Source organism: Notolabrus celidotus, chromosome 15 (genome assembly GCF_009762535.1).
Source record: "Notolabrus celidotus isolate fNotCel1 chromosome 15, fNotCel1.pri, whole genome shotgun sequence".
NCBI classification, from domain to species: domain Eukaryota; kingdom Metazoa; phylum Chordata; class Actinopteri; order Labriformes; family Labridae; genus Notolabrus; species Notolabrus celidotus.
The window spans coordinates 20,802,653-20,830,166 of NC_048286.1; the positions used below are offsets into that span (position 1 = coordinate 20,802,653).

Below are 27,514 nucleotides of genomic sequence, written 5' to 3' on the forward strand. Positions count from 1 at the left end.
AAGCTGCTTGCATGGACAGGAGAGCATTTCTGTAACTTTGGTCCAATCTAGTGGACAAGGAGGGTATAACAAAAAAGGCCACAGGAATCAAGCAGCTCATTGTGCTGTATATCCAATCATCCTGCTTTTAATACAAAGTCAAGATACAATATCTACATCCATGGTTTGAAAGGAAAGAACAGGTACATAAGTGAGGGGGATGGCGTCATCAGAGCTGGCCCTCAACACATTTCATATTATGTTTCATGTGTGTGTCTTTTTATATTTCTCTTGACACAATAATCATTAGAAATTGAAGGAATAACATATTCTTATATATGTCACACACTGTCAAGACTTCTGGACCACACATAAATTTCATATCAGAATAATTTGAGATTTTAACAATAACTTTAGAGTGTGTGTATGAGTGTGTGAGTGCGTGTGTGCGGTTGGGTGAATTGTCACCCATTCTCTGTCAAAAAATACACTTGCTACCATTTGCTTCCCAGCAAACTAAATACCAACAGCTTGTCTGCAGTTTTCACCAACAAGTCTGCTCTATATCTCTAACTTCTCTGATGCCCTTTAACCTATCAAGATGAGCGGATCATACCTGTGCTGCTATGATCACACCGCTGCTGTCACGAGGGAGGTCAACGAGGGAGGGAGGGTATAAAAGGGCATCACTGTAAACTTAAACTAGGTCTGCCTCTAATGTTCATCTCTAGCTAACTAGTCGGACATCAGTTATCAGTATCAAATAGCACCCTACACAGAGGGTATACTTTAGAATAACAAAGCAAATAAAAAAGCACCAAAACTGACCATTAAAAATAAAATAAAAACTGTGACAATATTATACTCTAACATTGGCTCGCCAAAGAAACAAGTAAACAACATCTTATTGGTTATAGTTGCTAGATATCCCAAATCAATAAATTAAAAACATACGTAAAAAGTAACAAAATAGAATAATAAATATCTTAAAAAAATCATATGAAATAAATATGACAAAGTGAACGATAACAATAAGGCGTTTTTTGCGACAATAAGAACTACATCACATCCAATCCCACGTTATATCTTGTGCTCAGACATATGTTACTGTACTGTATAGGACTCCAATGATAGACTGTATGTACAAAATCTGTGAAATTGCCCGAAATGTCTGATACACTGGAACATTGCTGTGCTCTTCAATCACCACGTGGGACCAATCATGATTATATGTCAAATCAAGAAAAGATATATATCCATATCAAGGACTTGTGCATTTGTACCGGAGAGGACAGAGGGGAAAACATAATTTGGTTAAGTTGGGATGTTCTGTACAGTGTGATTCAGGAACAGAGATTTTTAATGGAATTTAAATGGAGCGGGATCAGCTAAGTGAGGGGAGAGGACGATTGTAAGTGAGCAATTAACCACTTGCGCTGAATGTTTTCGGGATTTCTGTCATTATCTCTCATTGCCGGTAGCCTTAAACAGTAAAATATCAAGAGTGATTAAACTGCAAAGTGGTGCAATTCAAGTAGGTAAGCTTCAGAGGAGAAAGATGATCGTTAAACAGCTTTCATCCTCACCTTAAGATACTGTATGACAATAAAAGTTTAGCACACAATGCGTGAACAATAAGCAGCATGTTAAAACACAAGATATATGTCAGCATAAGGCAAAGACATACAGTAAACACACACAAAATAAACATGAAATGGACCGTTTTAAATTCAAGAAGAAGCTCATTTCGTTCATTAGCATCTCCTTCAATAAGCCACTAATGCTGAACTGACACAATGGGGCTGACATCAAGAGGAGCCGGAGGATGAACAAGGAACTACAGCAAATAGCAAGCAAGCTTTGTTGAATGAAGAATGCACTGGACTACAAATCTCAGCCCAGTTGAGGACACGATGAGGTGTTATCACTGCTCTGAGGCCAGCTGAGGACACAGTTTGGGGGTGTGGACTTATCCTTAGCCAGTGCTAGTAAGAGCCTGACTCTGCTGGATTAAAGAGGGGCGCTGTTTCTCCTTGTAGGCCACAGTTTGTGTTCTGTATGGTTTCTCTTGGCACTGTGCATCGGGTAAATGAGCATCCACATGCTTCTCCAGCAGTCCTCAGGGTGTGGTGAGTCCGCGCTGTAGGCTTCTGCCAAGGCATGACCTAATAATGCTTTAAATAGAATCAGAACTACCTGTAGAGGCAGTAGACACCTTTGAAATAGACTCACGAATACATAGAAATGTTCACCTTTGCACTTTGTAACCCCCTTAGTACACCAAACCAATAGATACAAAGTTGAGGATAAAAAGCCCATTTAGGGTGCAGCAAATATCCAGGCTCTTTGTGTTTTCTTTTTTGTTTGTTTTTTTGTGTTTTTTTTTCTTTTATACACATATAGTATCATAATTCCTGTTCAGAAGCCGTTTGTAATTCACTGGTTCATATTGGAGATAGCTGACCACAACACACATGTATTATACGTCCTTCACACTGGAACACTGAGGTAAGTATATGGATTACACATGGACAGTCTCCAGACACACCAGCTCCCCCTCTGATGAGTGTGGCTGCTGTTACACACAGATTTTTCTTGTTGCTGTTTTTAGTTGTTGCTTTTTGTGTCCTTGTTGGTGTTGATTTCATCTTAGAGCCTCGCAACCCGGGAAAAGAATAAGCTTCAATGTTCACGTTCTTATTTCAGGTCGTCTTCCTCTCTGTGTTTCACTCGTTGGTTTGTTTGTTGACCTCGAGGCAAAAAGATGGATGGATGGTTGTCTCTTCACTTACGTTGCATAGTGGTCAAAGCTACCCAGGTACTCCAGAGCCGCCTGGTAGCAGAACTGGTACTCATCCTGGTCGGGAAAAGGGAGATTCAGAAAGAAAGACATATACATTATAAACCTGTCGACTTCGTACAACCAGTGGTGGACAAAGTACACAGCTTCATTACTTAAGTCAAAGTATAGATCGTCCAGGTCAAATATTACTCCAATACAAGTGAAAGTTGCTCTGTCAGATTATTACTTGAGTTAAAGTACTGGAGTACTTGCTTTTAAAAATACTTAAGTTTTCAAAGTACTTTTAAGAATATCTCAAAACTTTGTATTTTCACAAAGCATGAGTGTAGTCAAGAATACATAGAAGTACATTCTGTTACATTATGTTTATTTTTGAAACCATTACTTGAAATCTATACCATGGATTAAAAACTAAGTTACTCCAAGCACAGACAACTCAGTTTGAAATGTTCATCTGGAATTTAACAAATCTTATGTTGCTCGATACGATACGTATCATTCTTCATTTCAAAAACCTCTAACACGGACTGAAGATATGGACATGGGTGCTCAGGTGGAGAATTATAGCCATCATTACCACCTCTAAATGAACTGCCTGATCTGAGTGAAATCTGCTGTGTGTTTGCTCCACGTTCAACTGTGGAGACGCGCGATATACAGGTATGACTAAACCACTGAGACAAACAGAACTACACAAACACATTTTACTGTCTTAGGGATCAGATTACAGAAAAGAGAAGGAAATTCATGAGCTGACTTCAAAGCAAAAGTAGTAAGTAACTAGAGCATTGATAGAAATGTAGTGAAGTAAAAAGTACAATAATTGTCTTCTGAATGTAGTGGAGTAAAAGTAATAAGTATCCTCCAAAAATAATACTCAAGTTAAGTACAGATACTCAAGTACATTTACTCTGTTACTGTCCACCACTGCGTACAACACATATCCAGTGTCACTTTTTTGGAATAAAATGTGTATTATTTATGTATCTCAAATATTATGATGAGAAAGGAATAAACAGAAAGAATCCTACTAGACTGATGAATACACAAGCTCTGAGCAGTACCACAGATGTGCTGTATCAGTGTTTTCCTTGCGTGTCTCAGCCCTCCTTTAAAAATAAATAAGTCTGACATGCTGTTCGGTGTTTACCTCAGTCTGCACCATGGCTGGTCTCTGTGTGCGCAGCATTTTGACAGTCTGGAAGATGTCCACCGCCCCCTCGTAACGCATCCTCTCCAGGACAATACTCAGAGTGATGAAGACACCTGTCCGCCCCACGCCAGCACTACAGCAACAAAGGAAAACGTCTCACAAAGTTTACCAGGGATCAAACATCGACATGCTTCATCTGTACCAACATACTGCAATTATAACACCATTAAAGGTACTTTCAATCGACATTATACCTGCAGTGAACGCTGATTGGTCCGTCCTGGCCAAACTGCTCCTTAGTTTTGTGCACCTGGCCGATGAAATCAATGAAGCCCTCCCCAGATTTAGGAACACCTTGCTCCGGCCAATCTGTGAACTGGAACTGACGCACTGTCCGTGACTGGCCGTCCTGAAAGTAGCACGAAAATGATACGAATCCTGTCACAAAAATATCTCCGGATCTGAGATAGCATCTTATATTTATCCTCAGAGAGTTTAGTTATAGTTGATGCGAGGTGATTGTTTCAGTACAGCTCCTTCACTCTGTATTGACTGCAGGGTGAGACTCTGCCAGGCAATATCCTGTTTTTCTCTCTAATGATTACTGTTATCTGACCCTGGATCAGTGGCTGTGGTTAACATCAGCCTGTAACGTCAGTGCGTCTGCTATTGTCAGCCACTCAGTAGGCAATTACATCTTTTCTCTGCTGCTCAGCCTTCCTGACTCCCCCTTTAATGGAGATCAATAGAGCATCTGTCAATGTGGCGTCAGACCAAGATAGGCGGAACTGGAGTTATCTATGACTGGCACACGTGTGCACAAGCTGAGTCTTGCACACACGGTCCAACACACACATACACACACACTCACACTCACACACACACACACACACACACACACACACACACACACATACACATAGGCTGTCGAGGTAATCTGAAGACAGCATGGTTGACTGAGTAATCTAGGCATGCCTGTCAATGAGGCTAACCTGCTGTGTTACACACATTCAGACACAAACACACAATAATCACACACACACACTACAGGTCGATGGGACATGCGATGCACCGCTGCTTTCTGACAGCATTGATGGATTGGGAAAAGAGCAGAAAAGTGAAGGGGTATACTGTTGCACTGGTGTTTGGATACAACATCTAACATGAGAAGAAACACAGAGGCACCATGGACTCACCCTGGCATCGGTAACCTTAAACTCCCGCAGGATATACTGAGGCATGTTGTACTCAGCCATGGGGTCCACCACAAAGTACTGGTATCTGGCTGAGCGCTCAGCAGGCCAGTACTGGTGACACTTTTCCTGAGAGGGCAGAATAATAAAGTTACGTTGATGTGCAGCGTTTCTGAAGGGCCAGATTAGAAAAAGAGAAGCTCTTAGGGTATTGATATTTATGTTTTCTATGTCGGGCCTGCAAAGCTAGGAACTTAAATGTCTTACACTGGAACCATTTTGCCCTTAAAGAGTCTAAGTTTGTTTTTTCTTGCAAATAAAATGTTGGATTTATCATTCTTGTGAATGTTAATTGCAACATTTTGGGTTATATCTCTTTTGGGTTTTATACCTCTTTTTAAGCTCTGAGATTAGTTATTTTTCCTTCCAACTCTTTAATGAAAAAGGAACTTCTGCGCATAAGAAAAAACATACCCAGATAGCCTACAAATAAAATGATGATCCACTAATTTAGCAACCCAGTGAGCCTCTAAACACTGGTTTGGTTTTCGGCTCTAACATCAACATGTCTCAAAACACAATTTTGTCCTTTAATTTCAATCACTTGTTCATAATAGTGCTGAAGGGACAATAGAAGTTAGGATTTTCACAGAATTTCTCCAAAGTCATTTTCGAGCAGTAGTTGAAAACCTCTCCAAGCAAAGATGTAATTTCAATGTATTCTATTTTTCATACAAAAATCCTGAATACTGCATGTCATAGGCTTTGTAATGCTAATAAGACGGGCCAGAGACATTGTTAGGGGAGCTGTTTCAAACATTCTCCACCGCCGAAGGAAAAAAGAAGTGTGAGCATGCTCAGGCACTAAGGCTGTGCGAGTCTAAAAGGCAGTCAGACCCCTCCATTGATTAATATGTAATGACTTATTCCACTGATTCTGGTGGAGGCTGGTAGAGATAAGTGCTGGAGCGGCATTGAGGTTCAACTCCAGGCCACTTACACAACTATTGGGATGGTGACCATGATACCCTGCTCACCTTCACAGTCTTTTTAGCCACTCTATTTCTGAGAAATGTGAAAATGACTGTAAAAATGTGTGTGAATGTGTGATGAATCTTATGGCAGAAGCCGTTTTCCTGCTGAAATAAAGTCTAAACATGAAACTGAATCAATATCTTCAAAAAGAACTTGAAAAAATATGCACTTAAAAATCATCTATGAATGCCCTTAAAAGAGCAGAACAAAAACATTTGGTGATGCTGCTTTCAGCCACTACGCTAATAAACTATGGAACAGCCTGCTGGAGGATCTGAGAGGCCCTGACAGAGATATTGAGACTTTTAAACGTAAACTAAAAACATATTTATTCAGTCTGGCTTTTATGTAGGGTTTAACACTTTTATTACTTACCTTTTACTATAATATTGATTTAAATGTTGCTTTATTATTTTAGTAATTTTAACTGTCATCTTATTCTATTTCTATGCATTTATGCATTTATTCATTCACTTATTTATCTTTATTTATCTTCTCAGTTTTATTGATATTTTTAGCCTTAGTTTTATTTTCAACTCTTATCCTTACCCTTTTAAAGGTATTTATTTTAACTATTTGTATTCTTAATTTTGATGCTTTAACTTATTTAATTACACATATTTTATTTTTGGTGTGCATTAGTCTCTATTTTATTTTATTATTATTATTATTATTGTTATTTTTATTACTATTGTTATTATTTATGATTATTTTCCCCTAATATGTCTTGCCATTGTTTTATTTCTGCTTCTTTGGGTTGCATTTGATTTGTATGAAAGGTGTTATATAAATAAAGCTTGATTGACTGATTGAATGAATTTTGTTTTCTTTCTTTCCTTTGTTTTAAGACTTTTAACATATATATTTTAAATCAAACATATATAGAAGGCATGTTTTAGCCCACTGGGTACGAGGTGAATAAGTATGGTTTTAAAGGGCTGAAATTTGCTGTTATTTGTAGAGTTATATGTAATCATGTAAACCCAGTGTGTCCTCCTTACCCGTCCCATTTCCCTCAGTTTAGTCAGCATGACGACTATAGTAGAGTTGTGCTCCCACAGCATCCTCCAGAAATCCTCTGTGGTCTCAGCCAGTGGACCTTGGGTGGCAATGTAGCCTCTCTGCTGCCTGCACACAAACACATATAAACATCCATGATGAGGCCGCATCCTCCATTCCTTGTCCCTGTTTCTTCCCTGTGTCAAACGTCAAACTTAAAAGGGGGTCAGGCTTAAGGCAGGAAGAAGAACAGTCAAAACATGTGTGTACAACCACGCAGAACCACTGAATCATCACAAGCACTGCGGCGTACGTCTCCTCTGTTGAGCATTGGGATGGATAGTGGGAACATGTATACAGTAAGAACAGATATGACAGGACGTGACAGGTGAGAGCGCTGTGGTGAAAACCTATCCGATCCTTTCACTCATCAAAATTCATAAGCGGTCACAAAGATCAGGTCAGATTAGTGTTTCCTTGGACCAAAACATACCTGTACCCATCTATGTAACTGGCGTTGATGTAGTCAGAGCCCTCCAGGCCTCTGATTGGCTGCAGACAGACGCGGGTGGTCTCATAGGGCATGATGTTTACCAGTCGGTTCTTGAATTTGTTGCATGGCAGGTTGGCTGTGACAAATCGGGACGTGTGGGCTTTGGTGTTCGCCAGTCGCTGTGGACGGAGAGAGGAAATGTGAATGTCATGTTTCCATGTTTTTTTAAACTTCAGAGTTAATTATCTAACAACCCAGAACTGCTTTTGCATGCAAGAGTGAAGGATTATTCAGGATTATTTGCCTGGTTGATGGTTCGAAACCACAAAATAATCTGAGGAATTGTGAGGCAAAAGAAACAAGAAAGGAAAGTAGTTTTCTCTGTTACACATAAAGTTGTTAATCTTTTAAACTTTATAATTTTTTCATCTATCTTTCTGGGTGAATGTTACATACTCCAGCCTTTAATATCATTTAACTCAAACTGTTTTAGGTGAAAACCTGAAATGAAACTGCTCCAAAACTCATGACCCATGACTGTAAGTGGGCCCCTCTCCTCTACCTTGAACTCCAGCTCCATGCCGATCACGTGCTCCCCACTCTCCACCTTGGAAAGCTTCTGCATGTATGAGTACAGACTCCTGGCGGCCACCTCGGTGTTTCCACAGGCGACGGCCTCCAGCAGAGACTCGTGGATGAAGCTGTATTGGTCCTCTGTCTGCACCATGTAGTTCCTCTGTGAGCGCATCAAGGTCACATGACCATAGATGTCCACAGTGCGCTCATGTCGGATGCGCTCGAGCATAGCGTCGATGACGATGAAGCAGCCGGTGCGACCGACACCAGCACTGAGAGGGAGGAAAAGTTGGGACGGGATTAGAAGAAAGCGTAGATTTCATTGGTGACAGAAAGTTTCGTGAACATTTTGATAACACAATTATATCTGTGCATTACACCTGAAGCTTAGCAAGATCATCATCAAGGCTTCCTATTTGGTACAAATTTGATCCCATCTTTTTAATTAATAGAAAAACAAAATTGCTGAAATTACATTATTGCTATTAGCTCCTTGATGCTGGCCTACTTGTTGCCATGAAGCCTCTGAATGTTCCTATATGTGGCCAGGAGACAGCCGTAATATATCCCCTGTAAAACCCTGTTTTTATGCTCTTCTTTGATGTCTTGAACAGATTGATCAAAGAACATAATAGGTGTACTTTTGTGAGCTTCACAGGTGCTGGTTGGTGTTTTTTTTTATTACCTCTGGACAGAGCCAGGCTAGCTGTATCCTTCTGTTTCCTTTTCTTTATCCTTAGCCATCTGTCACCTCTCAGTAGCATTTATATAAACAGACATTTCTCTTCTAACACTCAGCAAGACAGAAAAATGAAGATGTTGGTCTATCTTGTTTAGATAAACTTGTGTGTGTGTGTGTGTGTGTGTGTGTGTATACTGTACCTGCAGTGAGCGATGATAGGTCCAGCATCAGGAGGATTGCAGGCTTTGACCCTGCGTAGGAAGTTGAGGAAGGGGGTTGGATACTCTGGCACACCGTGATCAGGCCAGGCTGTAAACTGGAACTGACGCACTTCTCTCCGTTCACTGCTGCCACTCTGATGAAAGACACAGGCGAAAAAATATGCTTCAATATCACCGGGGTCAGAATTGTGCATTGTATTTGTGCTTGAGTAAGATTAATTCTATTAATGTTACTGAATATTCCCCCCCCCCCCCCCCAACATTGTTTTTATTGATTTTCCACAACTTTAGACATACATTTATAAACATTCATAAACATATCTTCACATATATGTGTATAAATACAATACAGAACACACACACAAAAATCCCAGGTGCATTAAGAAAGGACATAGAGGACTAAGCACATCTTACATCCACACATATACAAAATAAATTAATAATAATAATACGAAACATATACATATATATATATATTAGGGGTGTGAAAAAATATTGATAAAGCAATATATCGCGATACTTTGACCTCCAATATGATATTGATATTTCAACTCTTAATATCGATATTTTTGTTATAATAAAAGTTCAAATTTTTGCCGAGTTGGAACTAAAATACAACTTCAGTATTTCAAAAACAATAAAGTGGAGAAGTTATTTTCAATCAAATAGTTTTGACTTAATTTGTCCTTTAAATTTTGAGTATATTGTGTTATTTACATAAACACCATCTCTATTTTTTCTTAGTTTACTGTGTAGAATATCGTAAAATATCACAACATTGTGATATCGTGATACTATCGTATCGTGACCCAAGTATTGTGATACGTATTGTATCGTGAAGTTCTTGGCAATACTCACCTCTAATATATATGTATAAACACACACATTATATACATACATGTGTACCCACATACACATACACATACATATAAATAAAATAAAGGATAACAATAAATAAATACAAGTACGTAATAAAAATAATGATGTATAAAATAGAAAGAAAATAGAATAAATGAATATGAAGGGGTTCTCCGGGTTCTCCGGCTTCCTCCCATATTCTAAAAACATGCTCAGGTTGATTGATCACTCTAAATTGCCCGTAGGTGTGAGTGTGTGCATGAATGGTTGTCTGTCTCTCTGTATTAGCCCTGTGATAGGTTAGCGACCTGTCCAGGGTGTACCCTGCCTTCCGCCAGAAGCCAGCTGGGATAGGCTCCAGCCCCCCATGACCCCTAACAGGATAAGCGGTCAAGATAATGGATGGATGGAATATGAAGAATGAAAACAGTTTTTGTAGTATGTCAGTAGTTTGTGTTGAAGGTGGTATATCTCAGTCTAGTATTGAGCATCTAACATTAACGTGGGTATCTCAGAGGGCCAACTATTCATCCCAAGGTTCCTCCATCAGGTGTGTGATGTCTGTCTCCTCTAGGTATTTGACAAAGGGACCCCAGATGTTATTAAAGAGTGGCACCTTGCCCCTCAAAGTGTATGTAATCTTTTCTAAAGGCAGTGTTGTTGACAATTCAGAAAGCCATTTTTTTTCCACGATAGAGCAATTATTCTATTGGCTGATACTATAGCCAGTTCCAGAAAGATCTGTTGTTTGTTACTGAATATTCCAACAAAGATGGTGCAGTTTTTCACCTATCTTTATTTGTCAGGGATTCCCTCCTACTTTAACCCCGTCATAAAGACACAGTTCACTTCTTTTGATGCTTCTAACTAAATTCATGTAACAGAAAAACAAATCTTAATCCCATTGTGTGCTTCATTTCAGGACTTCTTCTAGATTATGAAACAGAAAAATATAAATGTTCTTAATATTCCCACATTGTCTCCAAATCAGAGGAACAATACTGGCTTAGTTGAATATTTCATGTGCGTTCTTCTCTACTGTATGATGTCTCCTCTAACTTGACATTTCAAAACACATCAACAACATTTTTGAGAAGTGGTGCTTCACTTGGAAGCTACAGTTGGCCTAGTTTCTGTGTTTGTAAGTAGGCCACAGAGACACGCTAGTCTGACGGTCCTAGATTAGCCCTTTGCTATAAGAGAGTGCTCTGCCTCCAATGGTGATCATATCTCCGGGCCCGACACAGGGAGGCTGGCCTGGTTTGAACATTGCATGAAGGCCAGGCTCATCTATTCTCCTCTGTGTTTCCACATGCACGGCTCATTTTGTGACTGTGGAAATTATGGTTACGGTGGTCGCCCCTGGTTCCTAAGTGTAAAACTTGACAGATCAAAGCAGTTTTGGTGGATGTGAGAGAGGAAAGGGCAGATCAGAAAGTCAAGGAGTTAAAGGGATAAAAAGAGAGGTGTAATTTACCTTGTGCAGGGAAAGAGTGCGAACACAGAAAGTGGCCAGCTCCATTGTGTCCAGCAGGGTGACTTGGATCATCCCGTAAGTCTCTGTGCCACGACTCGGCCAGTATTGATCACATTTTATCTACAAGAATTAAAGGAAAGTATCATCATTACCACTGCTTTTTGAGCTACAATGTTTACAAAACAACACCCAGATCTATAACTTGCATGTAAACTTATGTGTAAATATGGGCTGGTTTCCTACCCTTGATTTCTCTTCTAGACGGGTCATCATGACCACCGAAGCGGCTCGCTGCTCCCACACCATCCTCCAAAAATCTCCAAACGTCTCAGCCAGCGGGCCCTGTGTAGCAATGTAGGCATTCTGCTTCCTGTAGCCATCAATGTAGTTGGCATTGATGTAGTCGCTCCCCTGGATACCTGCAAACAAGACACTTGTGAGGCTCTTGCTAAACTGCGATCTGCATGAGCGACATAATAAATTAACCTGCATGTATGACATCAAACAGCCTAACGAACTGTTTGTTTCCCAGGCAGCCGCTGCTTCCAACAGACAGCTGCCGGATGACTAGTGGACGACAACAAACAAACAAGCCTCTGTCGGTGTAAATTCATGAGCTCCAGATCAAATCCCCTCTCCCCCTTGTTGTTCTGGAGGAGTGCTGGCTGCACTTGAATGCACTCGCGCTGTTTGTCAGTCTCATGCCGCTGCACACAGGCAGACTCCAGCACTGTTTGCAATTTCAGATTTCATCCATCATGCAACTCTCTCCCTCTTTCTCCCCCTTCTTAGTGCTTGCCCACGCTCTGAACACAAACACACTCAGACTATCTCATTAAAATCTCTTAACATCTTCTTTAACTCGCTGCTCTCTCCTCACCTTCTATGGGAGCCAGGATGACTCTGGTGTGGTCGTATGCAATGACGTTGGCGTAGCGGTTTTTGGGTTTGTTGACCTCCAGGTTTGAATGCTCCCAGGTGAACTGCTGACTGGGGTCGATGGACTGAGGAAAAGCAGACAAAACAGGCCCGTTAACAGTGTATGGTTGCATGTTTAGCAGTGCATTTGAGCATAATAGAAAGAGAGTGCTGCGTAATGTAGACGAGTTACAGCAATAAATTGCAGTGCTGAATAAATCATGAGCGTAGAGTCTGCACATGGAGATTTAAACGTTAAATAAGATTTACTTTATGAGGCAAAGGCTTGCATTTCTAAACATAACAATGTAATCTATTTATTCATATGGCGTAATAATAACACATCTCTCACCTCATACTCCTGGGACAGTCTCAGGTTGTCGTTGGCTTTCAGCAGCTCAATGTGCTCGGACAGCTCGCTGATGGGGATCGGAGGGTGGCTCATCATTCCTGCGTGACAACAAGAGGTTGAAGGCGACGTTGAGTTAGGCTAAGTAACCTCAAACTACTGCTGGTCATTATCACTAATATGCAAAGATGTGAAGGTAATTTTTACTCTAAGAGAACATCACAAATCATTAAGGAACACGCTGAGGCAGAAAATCGATTTTGATCCATGTGCGAGAACAAAGTGAGGCGAGTCTTGTTTGTTTGTAAATTGTTTTTTTCTTTGATAAATTGCTTTCTCTGTGATCAGAGGAGCAGAGACTCAGAGAAAACAAACACAGACAGAACACTAATTAGGAGGGCTGCATGCACGCACACACATACTCAGAAAGGAAGCAATCTTGCCTCCTACAGTCGCTTCTTTTCACAACTGGAGTGAGAAGAGAGAAGCTGTAGCCATCCATTGTCCATTCAAAAGCCAAATCACTTCAACAATATTTCTAAGTAACACTGCTTCCTATTCATTAAACAATCTCCTTTATGCCAACACACATTAGCTTTTACATGTGTCTGGATCTGTAATATGTGTTGATGCACTGTTTCAGAGTCGTTGTGCAGCCACGGCTATAAAAACAGGCTCATAATAACCGTAATGTTCTGCTTCAGCTCTGGCACCACAGCACCCACAAGTGATCACGACATAACACTCCTGTCACGACCAGAAATGACCTCAGATATCACCAGGCGGCTCTGCTTGAAATACATTTCATCTTTGCCAAACACCTCAGAAGCACAAATCTCAGGGGAGGAGAAGTGGGTGAGGTGGGTGCTTCAAGGTTGCAGCCACAAGAGAGTAAAATAAAATTAAAAAAAAGGATAGAAGAGAAGAGCTTTAATCTGTGGGTTTTTCTTTTCCTCCTTGAACATGTAAGAAAAGACTTCAAACCATCAGCTATGGATTTAATAAAACATAATATTTGATTTTTAAACCCTGGCAGGTAAAGACTAAACCTTTCTACATGGTGACACATCTTACCACCTTTTTTACATGAGATTTCTATAAACTGCAACCATGAAAATACATTGAGAAGAGGGATTTATATCCTCCAGGCTGTGTGTGTTTTTGGATGCTGTTAATTTGATGAAAGAAGTGAAGGCGAGGCATCAACGGCCTGCTGCCCGACCAAAGCAGATGTGTTGTTAGATCTCACTCAGTAGGGGGTGGGGAGTTGCAAAATCCATGTAGTTACTTCACAGTGGGGTTTTCGAGTTGGATATGCTGGTTAGTGCAGATCTGATACATTTGCAAATGATCCCAGTTAATCCTCAGCTCACCTTTAGATCAGCAGTTTGACCATTACAATTGGAAAGACAGATAGCTGTCCTTCCTGCCTCTTCTGATGTGCTATCTGCAGCCTGGCATGTGGCATGTGGAATGTAGGCGAGCGGAGATGATCAGATTTTTGTCACACCGTTATGACTCAGCCGTGACTAAGCACTGACTGTACTACCTGGGCGGCGGCCATTTTGATCCCTCTGAAACGACTGGAAGCTGCCAGGTACATGTTTGTTGTCGTGCGGAGGAGTGCTCTCACAATCTTGTCTGCATAATCTCACCCGAGTTAAAATTAGTTGCATGCATATTTCATTATCCAATCAGGAGAAATCGGAAGTGTTCTCTATTATGCAAATACAAAGTGTGCTTGGGTGCCTGTGTCGGTTCATGCATCTCACCGGGAGTCTGGAAGTTGATGCGTCTCATCTCAACAGGGTCTGTCGGGTGATGGGCCATCATCTCAGCGTTGCTCAAAAGGCTCTTGGTCCCCGGTTCAGAGTCCTTGCGTTTGCTGCTTTAACACGAGTGAGTCAAAAGAGCAATTAGCACATGCAAACGAGCAGAGAGAGTAAATCAGACTCACCACTGACACATCATTAGCAAGGCTACTAGAGTTGAGTAAATAGTGCATAAACAGATAAAGTGTTTCATAGCTTAATACCACATCTCTGCACAGCACCGTGCATCATGTAAACGCTGCGGGTTAAAAGCGACAAAGAGCTTGGCATTGTTTTAATCTCACCTGTCAGGTTTGCTGCTTCCCGTGAAACAGGAGCAAGGAAGGAATAATTAGGGGGAGAAAAGGAAGGAAACAGACAGATTGTTAGAAAGGTAAATCAATATTTTGCATTAGTATTCCAAAGCTTGATGGCTTGCAGCAGATATCACAGGCATACAGCAGGGTCAGGCTGTTTCATGGCTGTCTGAGGGGGGAGAGGAAACTACCAAATTGGAACAAATTTGATGAAAACCTGACTTACTGTTTAGCATTAATGCAAGAATGGGTGAACATTAAGCAATCCCTGAACCAGGAATTTAAGTGGGAGCCTCAGAATAAATGTGAGCAAGGTATGATGGATGGACACTTCATGTGTTTTTAAAGGATGAGGCTGGAAATATTCAATATGAGAGAAAAAAACAACAGCATCTCATGTGTAACCAAAGCCTGAAACCACTTATTCCTTCATCAATAGAGCTCCACTATGGTTTGAAAACACATCAGGGAGATACACTGTTGCAAGTCATGTCATGATAGTGTCATGCCTCCAAGCGTGTTGAAAAATGAAACCAATGCAGAAGTGCAAAAAACTGCAGTTTCTCTAGTATCTGCAAAAGCTGAGGACTCCTCATTAGATCACATGTTCAAATGCTGTTTTTTACAGCAACATTCATCAGCTTGCGCTATTATTTATTTTATAGACTGTATGGCTGAGATTATTTTTTTTTACACAAGTTAAGATAATATGGAGGCTATGAGTTATACATTAATTAGCATAATTAGGAGCACAGCTGAGTTGAAGGACAGGTGAGCTCATTGTATTTGTATGCAACAAGGCCAAAAGCCTTCCTCAGCTCCACCTTCCTCTTTGCTTATGTCTTTGTTGGTTGAAAGATAAGTTCAGTCAGCATTTCAAGAAGAATAAATGAGTATCAATCCACCACTAAAAGCACAATTTGCTCCAGTTCAGTTAAGATTGCCAAAAACTAGAGAGTTCAGCATTTGTAAAGGAAGCAACAAGCCTTTTAGAAGATAAAGATTTAATCTTTTTAAAAAAGAAATCTTCAGTTGGATGAACTAAGGCTTAGGGTCATACGCGGAGGGAATGTGGGGGCAGAGGGTGCGGCTGCCCCAGGGCCACGTTCAGCAGGGGCCACATTCAGCAGGGGCCCCCTACTGAGCTACTTTTTTGACAGGACAGGAACAGCCGATGTCTGTCCCTGTCCACAGTCGGTGTTGTAATTAAAACACACACACATCTATTTTCAATTTAAAGTAACCTCCCGTTGTCATTCAGTTAATAATCCTCAGAAATCCATATACACACTAACACACCTGAAAACGCATATGGCATTACCATTCAAGATTATTTATCTTATGTTTAAAGATGGGCCCATGAAATGCTTTAAGCTTAGGCGTGGAAACAACAACCATGCTCAATGTATGCTCACGTAAAGGTACACTGCTAAATAATTCAAACGTTTACAAACAAATCAATAATAATCGCCTTGGAGGCTAATGCTTGCATGTTTCTATTCAGAAGGCATCTCCAAGCCAGAGGAAGTTGTGGAGGAGTTCCACTCTTTTTGAGACATTGTATTTATTGTGTCAGCCATGGGTCCTACCACTGATGTTTAACTGATGTGTTTAACGGATCTCTGCACCTATGTGTCATTTCCTGAGGTACTATAGACTTCCTTTGAAATTGCGGTTAAACCTCTGTGTCTATTTTATGTTCGAATACACTTTACTGTGTTGTAGACCGCTGTCTATTTTATGTTTATGTTATTCCTGAGAAAGACAGTACTGGACAATGCTCCTGCCTGTTGCTGTCCATCAGCGTCGGTGCTGAACCATTCATTAATCAATGCAGTAGAGTGCTGTGTGCTGTCCTCGGTGCAGCTGAAACATTTGAACTCGACAAGTAACCTGTTTCCTTTTATGGGCTGTCTTGGATCAATAAGTGAGAATTTGTGTTTTTTATTGATAAGTAGGGGTGAAAATATATCAGCTGTTTTACAGTTGTGAATTTGACTATCAGAAGGGCCCCTTGAGGATGCTCTGCCCCCTTTGCGCTGAGAGTCTAGCTCTGCCCCTGCTTAGGGTATAAATTATTGGAGGGAAACACTGATGGAATGCTCATCTTTTCATATTCTGATATTAAGATAAGTATTGATAAATGTCAGATTTTCCTTCAAGAGTTAATAGCTGTTGCTGACCCACGGCGTGGTCTCAATAGTTTTCTGTGATATAGTGATCCTCTGACCCACTCACTTTTTGTACAGCAGGATAGCGATTACAATGCAGATGATGAAGACCACAGCCAGGACGGGTCCGACCACCCAGATCAGACCGTCCCCTGCGTCCAGGGGCTGAGGGTCTGAGTCGGGGGCAATCACTGGGTCTGTGTAAGGACTGGCCACGTACATTTTCTGTAAACAGACACACAAGTACAACGTCAGGATAACTGTGCAGGGGAAGGGAAGAGCTTTTGTTCTTTTGTCTTTTTAAGAGACAGCTGCCTGAATCATAGTAGCCTACGCATAATTTTGTTATCAGAGAGAAAGGGTGTTTTTTCGGTGCAATTTTTCACTAGTTTTGCTTTAAAGGGGACAAAATAACACACCAAACAGCAACAGAATGAAAGTTTTACCACACTGTGACCCTGATTTACCCTGGAGTCAACCCACAAGCTCTTTCACTGAGTCTTAACTGAATGTAACCTGATACAGGTAGAGGTTCTGTAATGATTGCATTAGATTAAAGAGGACTCCTGTAACTACACCGGTACATTACTGATTTCACATGTGCAGGTGTGTTTAAGATTGAATTTTGTCAATCTTACCATTTTACACAACATGTAGCTGAACTTACACATCATGTGTGTTTTCATGATTATATTAAACAGATTGAAGTGCCTTGTTATTACTTCTGTAAGACTTCTGAAGAGCATCCCCTGGGCTGAAAGTGCTCTAATAAAAAAACTAATAAACAAAATAAAATCTAACCTAATATCAGTTGTATATCTCCTCCAATTCAAATCAACATACGTACACAAGCACCACACAGAGCAATATCTCCTCTACAGCCACTTTAGTACACTCACTCTTTGTTAGCAGCTGATGGAAGTATGTGAGGGTTATTGCCTTTTGTTTACAACGCTCTGACTGACGGTCCTTTTATTGTTTTAGCACTGAGGTCTTATTGATTACAATGTATAGTGACAGCCTGCAGGAGGGAAACACGGGCAGCAAGGGACCGAGGAAGTGGTTATAAACACGGGAATAAAAGGGATGTGACATAGTGACTTCTTGTACCCCGGTTGTGGAGTTGAGCTCGGCCAGGATGAAGAAGACGTACTCCTGCCCTGGGTCTAGCGCTCGATTCTCAAAGCCACCGTAGTCCAGCTGGTCTCCCAGGGTGAAGAAGGCAGGAAGAGTGGCAGGTGTGAAACGGGCTGTGATGTAAGCTCGGCGCAGGTCCACCTGCTTCTGCTGCCGCGTATCCCTCTGCCTTTGACTGATGTCTTTTAACAGCTGAGAGACAGAGAGAGGAGAAAAACAGAGAGACAGACAGAAGAAAGAAAGACAAACGAAATGAGGCATTCCAATATCTCTGACTACCTATTAAACACTGATATTGAAATTATGAAGGGTAAGCATTGCCAGGAGCTTTAAGCATCGGGACTGTGTGTGTCTGTGTGTGTGTGTGTGTGTGTGTGTGTGTGTGTGTGTGTGTATTTTGTGTTTTTAAGTCTTTCCTCCTTCCAGGCGCAGACATCTGTGGGTGCTGTCATTGTTGTGGTTCTCACCTCCTCTAGGTCCATCTCATCTGGGCTCTTGAGGTGTCTGATGACGCCGCGGGCTCTCCTTAGCGGAACCACAACAACATAGACATTCCTGTCAAAGCAGAGGTAGAAAAAAAAACTTAAGACAAATTGCACTTTTGAGACAGAAAACTTGTCTCAAAGTGTTTTCATGTTTCTTTGCCAACTTCTCCCTTTGACTATATATAGAGATATATGTCTCTCACCTTTCCTCCTCTGCTCTGTTAACCTGGTGCACACTGTGCTGAAAAAGCTGCTTTTGTCGACAGCTGCAAATTATGGCTCTGTCTATAGCATCAAATTACTAGAACTACTATAACTAATAAACATGTTGTGTATTTCATTTTCTATTTCTGAGTTGATCCCATCTGTCAACATAGAGAAGGCAGACTCAGAGGGGTGCTGCATATCTTGGCTTTACGTTTGGGTGGCTGTCATGTCATCCATCTTTTTTATACAGACTACAATCTGAACTGTATTTTTTTTCTCACTTGACAGGACTGCGACTCTCCAGCGATGGCAGGATGATGGTGACTGTGGTCTCGGTGTCACGGGTGTGGTCTATCTCCGGGCGGCGTATGGTGATGGGTGGGGAGGTCTTTGCTGAGATGCGGTGGCGAAGGCCCCCCATGTTGCCCTCCGGAGCAGTGATCTTGAAGTCGTAGCTGGTGTCGGGCGCAAGGTTTGTGATGACTGCCTTTTTCAGACGAGCGTCTACCTCCACCTTCAGTCGGTTATACTCCACCTAGAGGACAGGAGGAGAAATAAAAATATTCTTTATATGCAGTATGCTGACGATATTGGATTCAACTTTTTTTTGGGATAACTTATTTTTGGAAGCAGTTTCACAGGTAGCAAAGCAACAGTACAATGTGGTACAGAGGACTTCCATTCTTCCCATTTTTTCCCTCTTAGTTCCCTCCCACAAACACATCCCACTTGTACTTCAATGAATGAGTTCGAGGAACCTTTGAGGGAAAACCTGAGCTTTTCAAGTCTAATAAACAGTAACAACTATTTAACCCATCTGTTATGAGACGGAGGTTGAGGGTGTTTCCATTTGAGGAGTGTAAGCCGCCTGGCCAAGAGGGTGGAAAAGGCAAGGACAGTCTGCATGACTTTAGACGTAACAGGCTGCAGGGGGGCAACAAACAAGGCCAACAGAGGATCAGGAGTGATAGTTGTATTTTACACTGTGCTAACGGATTTTCCTTTGACAAAAAATGATTCTGTATGAAGCTGGTATACAACTTTTTTATTATTAGACCCCAATTATTAACTTGGAGATGAATTTTTGAATCCTAGTTACAACCAAGGATGACGACAATCCCCAGTTTAGACCTTATTTGATAGAAAAAGTGAAACTGGTTCCACTAACCTCGCTTTTAGCGACAGCCAGCTAATAGGCTCAAATTAGCTTAAATTAAGTCGTGAAAATAGGGGGACAGCTGACTTACAAAAAAATGTAATGAAATTCAAAATTTGTCAACGTTTCTGGGTTGGAAGAATGGATGTTAAGTTATCCAAACATGATCATAATTTGGCTTCTTAAAATTCAGAAGCTTATGTCAATGTAAGATATTATAATTTAAAGCAGCTGGTAAATAATACATAATGATAAGTTGTAAACTATGCATGCAAAGTACAAGGAACAGCTTGTGAACATACGGTGAAGCGGTAGGGGTTGCTGCTCTCTGGGAACTCCCAAGTCAGAAGAACACTTGTCTTTGTGGCCAGATTGACTGAAAAATTCCTTGGCACATCTGGAAGCGAAGCAAGGCAAACAAACAAAGAGAAATTGAGTCATTCATGATAAAGCTTTTTATTCAATGCAGCAGCTCCTTTGATTTCCTAACACGGCCCTGTAAAAAGGAAGGCAGGTCAGTCAGATGTGTTACTAGGGAAAGAACACATGATGTTTAGGAGGATGGGCAGGTGATGAGGAGAGTGGATGGCAAGAGTAAGAAGTCCAAGTAAGACAGACAGACCGGCTGCAGGAATGTGACATGCCACATTCTCAGAGTGTTAGGTTGTGTTCTTTAGACTCAGACTTGTCAGCAAAGGCTTTGGAAGAGGTGGAAGTGGAGGTCTATTAGATAAAAACGCTTACCTGTTGACACAGCACCAGACGCCGGATTTCACTTGAACTAAGACTGAAGACTTACCTTGAGTATTACATACTGTACATCCCAGCCTTGTATTGACTTTTACCTGAGGGTTTGTGATAGGCAGTGCTCTTGAAGCAAACATCCATTAACATTCAGCCTGCTTCCACTGGTGGTGAAGGGTAGGTGATGAAGGTATAAGTGAGTGAGTGGAGGACATTGGGGGGAGTAGTCGTGTTCCCCTGGACTTGGCAGTTTCTCAGCCTCTCTTAGGTGCACAGGGGAAAGGCCGGACCTGTAAGAACTGGCCCACACTTCATTTAGTTGAGTGTTTTTGGAGTGAAATCCACATTAAGGGGAGCAGAGATGTGAAGCTGAACCAGTGCTTAGAAGGTGAAGGGTTTTTTCCTGAGGCCCAAGGCCAGCCCTACCTGTTTCAAAGGCCAGGGTTTGGCTCACCAGAGGTGGGCTGAAGGGGCCTGGCCCTGCCACGTTGTGGGCTCTGAGCTGCACCTCGTAGGCTGTGCTGTGATTGAGGCCCAGGATGGTGTAGCTGGATTCGCTCGGCGGTATCATGATCAGCCATGGGGGAGCAGTGGGAGTGGGTAAGAAATAAAGGCCAGGGTCACTAGAGGGATTGGGGCCTGGGGCTTCTTTATACGCAATAGTGTACTCTGTGAGGACACCATTACATTCCTCAGGATGTGGGGGAAGCCACGAGAACTGGATGGAGCAGCAGGTGACATTAACATAACTAGATAATTTGGGGTGTCCCAAGGGTGGGAACAAGGGGATTGTTATTTCCTTCCGCACTTCATCTCCGTAGCCTGCTCGGCTCCTCGCAGAGAGGACAAAGACGTAAGTGGAGCCCTGGGAGAGGTTATTGGCAGTGAAGTTTCTCTCCCGACTTGTGAAATCCACTGTTGTGTCTAAAGTGGTATTCTTTAGGTCAAACTGTAGGCGGTAGCCCAGGATTTCCACTGGGGGCCCTCGGCTATCTGAGCCTGACTCAGAGCATTCCAGTGGAGGAGCCCAATGCACATCCACTGATGGACCTGATACTGGACGCACCCAAAAGGAAGGGGGGCCGGGTACTGCGAATGACAGTGTAGGTAGCAGAAAATCAATAGAAATATATATAAAAACCATACATCATGTAAATATTACAAGAATTAGAATCGATTGGACTGTTTATTTACTGCTGGCTTCTGGTACAGTTAACTGTCGGATCAATTCTCCAGTATGTTACTAAGTCCAGTGCATTGAACTGTATACTTGGCATATGCTTACAGATCCCCTGGGTCTGCACCAGCTTGGCTTTACAGTGCGCTCCATCCCCTTTGGTGGTGTACGCTGCCACCGACACAGTGTACAGAGTGTCTGCTCTCAGACCTCCCAAAATCAGCTCCTGTGAAGGCAAATGCACCGTACTGTTCACTCTGTATTTACATTTCATTTACAGATCTCTTCATTCCTTTCCTTTTACATTTACTAATAAAGAACAAACTGTACAGTAACATATCTGAGGCTACAGAAAAACGGTTTCTTAATGAGTGTTTCGTAAGTGTCTCTTTGTGATAAATGCATTGTGCTGTATGTATTAATAGTTGCCTCATTTATAATGAGAAGAGGATGGGTAGTCTGCACTCACATATTGGGTTGAGTCATCCTCCTCCATCTTATCCCACAGACAGAGACACACCCGGCAGGCAGCCCAGACAGATGAGAGTGAGTCAAAGGACAAAAGGAGAGGGGGAGAGAGAGAGAGAGAGAGAGAGAGAGGGAGAGGGAGAGGGAGAAGGTGTTTAATGATAAATAAATGAACGCCTTTTAATCACTTTTAATATTCGGCCATCACTTCACCTGGGACTCATCCAATAAGAGGTCTTTGATGCGGGGAAGGGTTCGTGATTCACCGCTTTCCGATTGGGCGAAGTGCACCTGGTAGCCACGGATCTGGCCCTGCCGTAACCGTGGCAACACTGATCTCCAGGTGACTCGGAGCGCTGAGGAGTTGAGGGGCTGGACGTCTACTTGGCGAGGGGCTGCTCCAGGAACTAAGCACACACACACACACACACACACACACACACGCACACACACAAGGGCAGCATTAATTAAGTGACCAACAGTCTAGCCAGTAAATAATCAACTACCAATCAATACTGTTCAGCACCATCTACATCTCTCACTCTCACCGTCTTCATCAGTTCTGCAGAGAGCAGCCGGGCTGTCAGGTCCAGTCCCCTCTGTGGTTGTAGCTGCCATAGTGACGTTGTACCAGTTCCATTTCTCCAGCCCCTCTATTACTGTCTCCACCTGCTGGGCCAGGATAGGAAGCCCCTTCACCTCCAGGCCCTGCCCTCCTCCTCCTCCTCCGCCCGCCCTAGAAATTCTTTGGTATCTCAGCTCATAACCTGCCAACTCGCCATTCAGGCCCTCCTTTGGAGGCGGCCTCCAACTTACTCTCAGCGAGGTGGAGCTGGCACTCTCGCAGGACACACCCTCGGGTGGGGCTGAGGGCTCTGATTGGACAGAAGGAGGGGGCAAGGATTTGGCAAAGAGTTTAGGAGAGATCCGAGAGAACAGGGGTTGACACGAAGCAAGAGAGGGGATGAATGCAAGCAAAAGGATAGAAGATAAGGATAAGAGAGGACAAATAAGAAACTAAGATAAACTAAAGTGAAAGAGATAAAACAAGAACAAATATGATTCAGGCAACAAAAAGGAGGAGCAACCACATAATGTAAACGCATTATGTTAGACTTTGCGCCTAATGAAATAAACCAGAGACAAAAGAATCGACCCTGAGTGGACAACTTAATTATAGCAAAGGAGAATGTGCATTCGATACCCAACGATAATATCTCATCCTTAGGCTGAGGCATAAGAGGATGCAGATTTATGAATGAAAAGCAGACAAAGTATTTCACTCTAAAGCGGGGATGCATGGCTCAGCGCACATGAGCACAGACAAATATACACATTTCACAACACCAGCCCCCATGGTGGCATAATCCTTGAATCCTCGGGATGATAGAGTGGTTTCAGAATTTCCACTGCTGACTAGGGGAAGGTCTTCATGCAGAGGGTAGAGACAAACAAACTAAAAAAGATCTCACATAAAGCAGAAAGGATTTAGGAGGCAAGCAAAAAAAAAAAAAAAAAACAGGAAGCCTGGGAGAGAAAGGCACTCAGACGGATATTGAACGTCAGGCTAGAATGATGAATTGTGGGCAAGAATTGAATCAGAAGTAAGCTGGGATATTTACTGTAACACACACAGGTACAAAGAACCACAAAAAAAATTACTACAAACTTCTGAACAGTAGGTTTCACTCACCCTCTATACAGTGGGTACGGAAAGTATTCAGACCCCTTCACTTTTTCTACATTTTGTTATGTTACAGCCTTATTCCAAAATTGATTAAATTCATTTTTTCTCTCAGAAATCTACACCCAATACTCCATAATAACAAAGTGAAAAATGTTTTGTAGAAATGTTTGCAAATTAATTAAAAATAAACACTCAAATTGCATTTACATAAGTATTCAGACCCTTTGCTTTGAAACTCAAAATTGCCCTCAGATGCCTTCTGTTTCCTCTGACCATCCTTGAACCATCCCTGTTTCTACAACTTGATGGAGTCGACCTGTGGTAAATTCAATTGACTGGACATGATTTGAAAAGGCACACACCTGTCTATATAACATCCTACAGTTGACAGTGCATGTCAGATCACAAACCAAGCCATGAAGTCAAAGGAATTGTCTGTAGACCTCAGAGACAGGATTGTATGGAGGCACTGATCTGGGGGGGGGGGGGTGTCAGAAAAAATTCTGCTGCATTGAAGGTCCCAAAGAGCACAATGGTGTCCATCATACGTAAATTAAAGAAGTTGAAATCACCAGGACTCTCCCTAGAGCTGGCCGCCTGGCCAAAATGAATGATTGTGGGAGAAGGGACTTGTTCAAGGAGGTGACCAAGAACCCAACGGTCACTCTGACAGAGCTCCAGCGTTCCTCTGTGGAGATGGGAGAACCTTCCAGAAGGACAACCATCTCTGGAGCACTCCACAAATCAGTCCTTTATGGTAGAGTGGCCAGATGGAAGCCACTCCTCAGCACCAAGCACATGAAAGTTTGCCAATAGGCACAAAGGACTCAACAACATTCTCTGGTCTGATGAAACCAAGATTGAACTCTTCGGCCTGAATGTATGGAGGAAACCAGGCACCACTCATCATCTGGACAATACCATCCCTACAGTGAAGCATGGTGGTGGCAGCATCATGCTGTAGGGATGTTTTTCAGCGGCAGGAACTAGGAGACTAGTCAGGATTGATGGAAAGATGAACGCAGCAAAGTACAGAGAGATTCTTGATGAAAACCTGCTCCAGAGCGCTCTGGACCTCAGACTGCAGTGAAGGTTCACCTTCCAACAGGACAACGATCCAAAGCACAAAGCCAAGACAAAAAAGAAGTGGCTTCAGGACAAGTCTCTGAATGTCCTCGAGTGGCCCAGCCAGAGCCCGGACTTAAACCCAATTGAACATCTCTGGAAAGACCTGAAAATAGCTGTGCACTGACGCTCCCCATCCAACCTAAACGAGCTTGAGAGGATCAAAGAAGAATGGGAGAAACTTCCCAAATCCAGGTGAGCTTAGCTTGTAGCATCATACCTGAGAAGACTGGAGGCTGTAATCACTGCCAAAGGTGCTTCAACAAAGTATTGAGTAAAGGGTCTGAATACTTACAGTATGTACATGTAATATTTGAGTGTTTTATTTTTAATTAATCTGCAAAAAATTCTACAAACATTTTTCACTTTGTCATTCTGGGGTATTGTGTGTAGAATGTTGAGGGAAAACATGAATTTAATCCATTTTGGAATAAGGCTGTAACATAACATAAATGTAGAAAAAGTGAAGGGGTCTCAATACTTTCCATACCCACTGTAAGGTTCCTTAAAGAACTTGAGCACACACACAATTGCGAGCCTGTCCGGAGCTCAGGAGTGTATAGCATGTGTGTGTGTGTGTGTGTGTGTGTGTGTGTGTGTGTGTAAATGTGCGTGTGTGGGAGTGTAATAGTCATAGCTGACAGGTTCAAGCATCTATCCACTCAGCCGTACAGCCAGTGTTCTGTCGGCCTCGGGGGACAATCTAGATGTGCACCAAAGCTTGGCGATAACAAAGCGCACATAACCTCCCTGGGAAATGAATTCTGCTGCATGAAATAGTCTGCTTATCTGGCACCTTCCCTTTCCTGAAACCCCCCCCCTCTCTCACACCTTTACCCCCGTCTTCCACCATCTCCTCTGGTGTACCTCTTTGGGCTCTTCTTCTCTTTGCAGGTTAAGAGTAAAATAAGATCAGCTGTAGACGTTTAGAACTTTTTGTACTCTGCTCTAAAAATAATCTGATGTGAATCATTGTGTCTGTTGAATTAGTGTAAATACTTGACAAAACTTACCGCGGAAGTGACAGCACCATGAACTACTCGACTTGGGACTCCTCTCTCATCCAAGACTACTTTATTAGTTCTTTTCCTTGCACCATTTTCTCTGTTATCTCCACATTCGGCTATTCTTCTTCTTAAGAGCAGATACAAAATGTCTTGATATGTCAGAGCAAAAAAGTGGAACTTATTTGACTCTTATCGACGATTGCAGAGAAAAATAAGAGAAAATGAAACAAGGAAAAAAATCAGTGTTGAGTTTGCTTCAAATACAGACTGTCTGGTACTTACCTGTCAACACAGCCGGCCAACCACCATCCTTTAATGCTCTTGACTGCTGCCTAGTTGCCAATAAGTGGCGGACATTTTCACCCTTTCAAAGACATTAGACACTGATAGAGTGGAAAAAGTGAAAGAGGGCGAAGAGAAGGAAGAGTGAAACATTAATCAGCGGTCTGTCTCCATCCGTCATGAGGTTTTTGCTGTGGAAGAAAGCGAGAGGCCGAGCCGAGAAAGAAAGGCACGCTCAAACGTAGATAGATGGATGAGAGGAGAGGTGGGGCAGATGGGTTGATAAACAAGATAGATGGAGAGATGTAACCATGGTTCCCAGGTTTTTCTCGGGATCAGAAGCTAAAGACGATAAGCTGTGTGTCCATGTGAAGAGGAGAAAATATTTAACTCAACAACATTCATTTTGCAGCGTGTCTGCAGGAAACCAGCACAGTGTGAGACGTACTGGCTTGTGATGTCCTCTGCACCAGTTCATTGGTGAATGCGCCGATGCCTTTGCTGGAGATGGCGGCCAGAGAGAAGGAGTACTCCGTGTTGGCTTTCAGGCCCTCCACCGTGTAAGAATTCTTTGGCGCAAAGGTCAGCTTCTCCTGTTAGAGAGGAGAGAAAAGAGCAGAGCAAGGGAGGAGAGGGGAGTAAAAGGCAAAAAATTAAAGGGGCGCTTCAGAGAGATAAAGATGAGGACTGTCATCAGCAGACAAAGTGGTGGTTAATCTTTTAAACCTCCTCTTTTATCCATCCTCTCTTCTCTCTGTCTTATTAGGAAATCCACTCTGCAGACAGATTTATAAAGAGACATCAAGAGGTCTTACCAAACTGCCAAACTTGACAGGTTTATAGAGCAGCTCATAGTTGACGATTCCCTCCTTGGTGTAAGCAGGCTCCCAGGTCAGCTCTATGCTGGTGTCTGTCACCCTCCCCACCTTAAACTTCCCGGGCTGGCCTGGAACTGGAGAGGACAGGAGGAACCAGTGAGTTAGAACTCTGCTTTATCTAAATCT

The 27,514-nt window shown here is 42.3% G+C and overlaps 1 protein-coding gene across 2 annotated transcripts in view; it reads right to left on the reverse strand.

The window, feature by feature from the left end:
* Positions 1-96: 96 nt before the first annotated feature.
* LOC117826869 (receptor-type tyrosine-protein phosphatase S-like) overlaps positions 97-27,514 on the reverse strand; it is a 95,996-nt gene continuing 68,578 nt past the window's right edge. The window contains exons 11-36 of one of the 2 annotated variants that reach the window (XM_034703269.1): positions 27,326-27,462; positions 26,959-27,103; positions 22,958-23,284; positions 22,623-22,816; positions 22,411-22,437; positions 22,050-22,167; positions 21,191-21,853; positions 20,323-20,417; positions 19,146-19,399; positions 18,640-18,727; positions 18,146-18,364; positions 17,103-17,260; positions 14,853-14,867; positions 14,509-14,621; positions 12,740-12,837; positions 12,350-12,473; positions 11,713-11,888; positions 11,470-11,589; positions 9,114-9,268; positions 8,218-8,503; positions 7,656-7,834; positions 7,165-7,291; positions 5,132-5,257; positions 4,190-4,344; positions 3,933-4,068; positions 97-2,836 (exon numbers count right to left, since the gene is read on the reverse strand). In XM_034703269.1, the coding sequence (XP_034559160.1) occupies positions 2,768-2,836; positions 3,933-4,068; positions 4,190-4,344; positions 5,132-5,257; positions 7,165-7,291; positions 7,656-7,834; positions 8,218-8,503; positions 9,114-9,268; positions 11,470-11,589; positions 11,713-11,888; positions 12,350-12,473; positions 12,740-12,837; positions 14,509-14,621; positions 14,853-14,867; positions 17,103-17,260; positions 18,146-18,364; positions 18,640-18,727; positions 19,146-19,399; positions 20,323-20,417; positions 21,191-21,853; positions 22,050-22,167; positions 22,411-22,437; positions 22,623-22,816; positions 22,958-23,284; positions 26,959-27,103; positions 27,326-27,462 (4,304 nt within the window). In that variant the 3' untranslated portion in view covers positions 97-2,767. The remainder of the gene's footprint in view (positions 2,837-3,932; positions 4,069-4,189; positions 4,345-5,131; positions 5,258-7,164; positions 7,292-7,655; positions 7,835-8,217; positions 8,504-9,113; positions 9,269-11,469; positions 11,590-11,712; positions 11,889-12,349; positions 12,474-12,739; positions 12,838-14,508; positions 14,622-14,852; positions 14,868-17,102; positions 17,261-18,145; positions 18,365-18,639; positions 18,728-19,145; positions 19,400-20,322; positions 20,418-21,190; positions 21,854-22,049; positions 22,168-22,410; positions 22,438-22,622; positions 22,817-22,957; positions 23,285-26,958; positions 27,104-27,325; positions 27,463-27,514) is intronic. The other variant, XM_034703268.1, reaches the window with a different exon arrangement.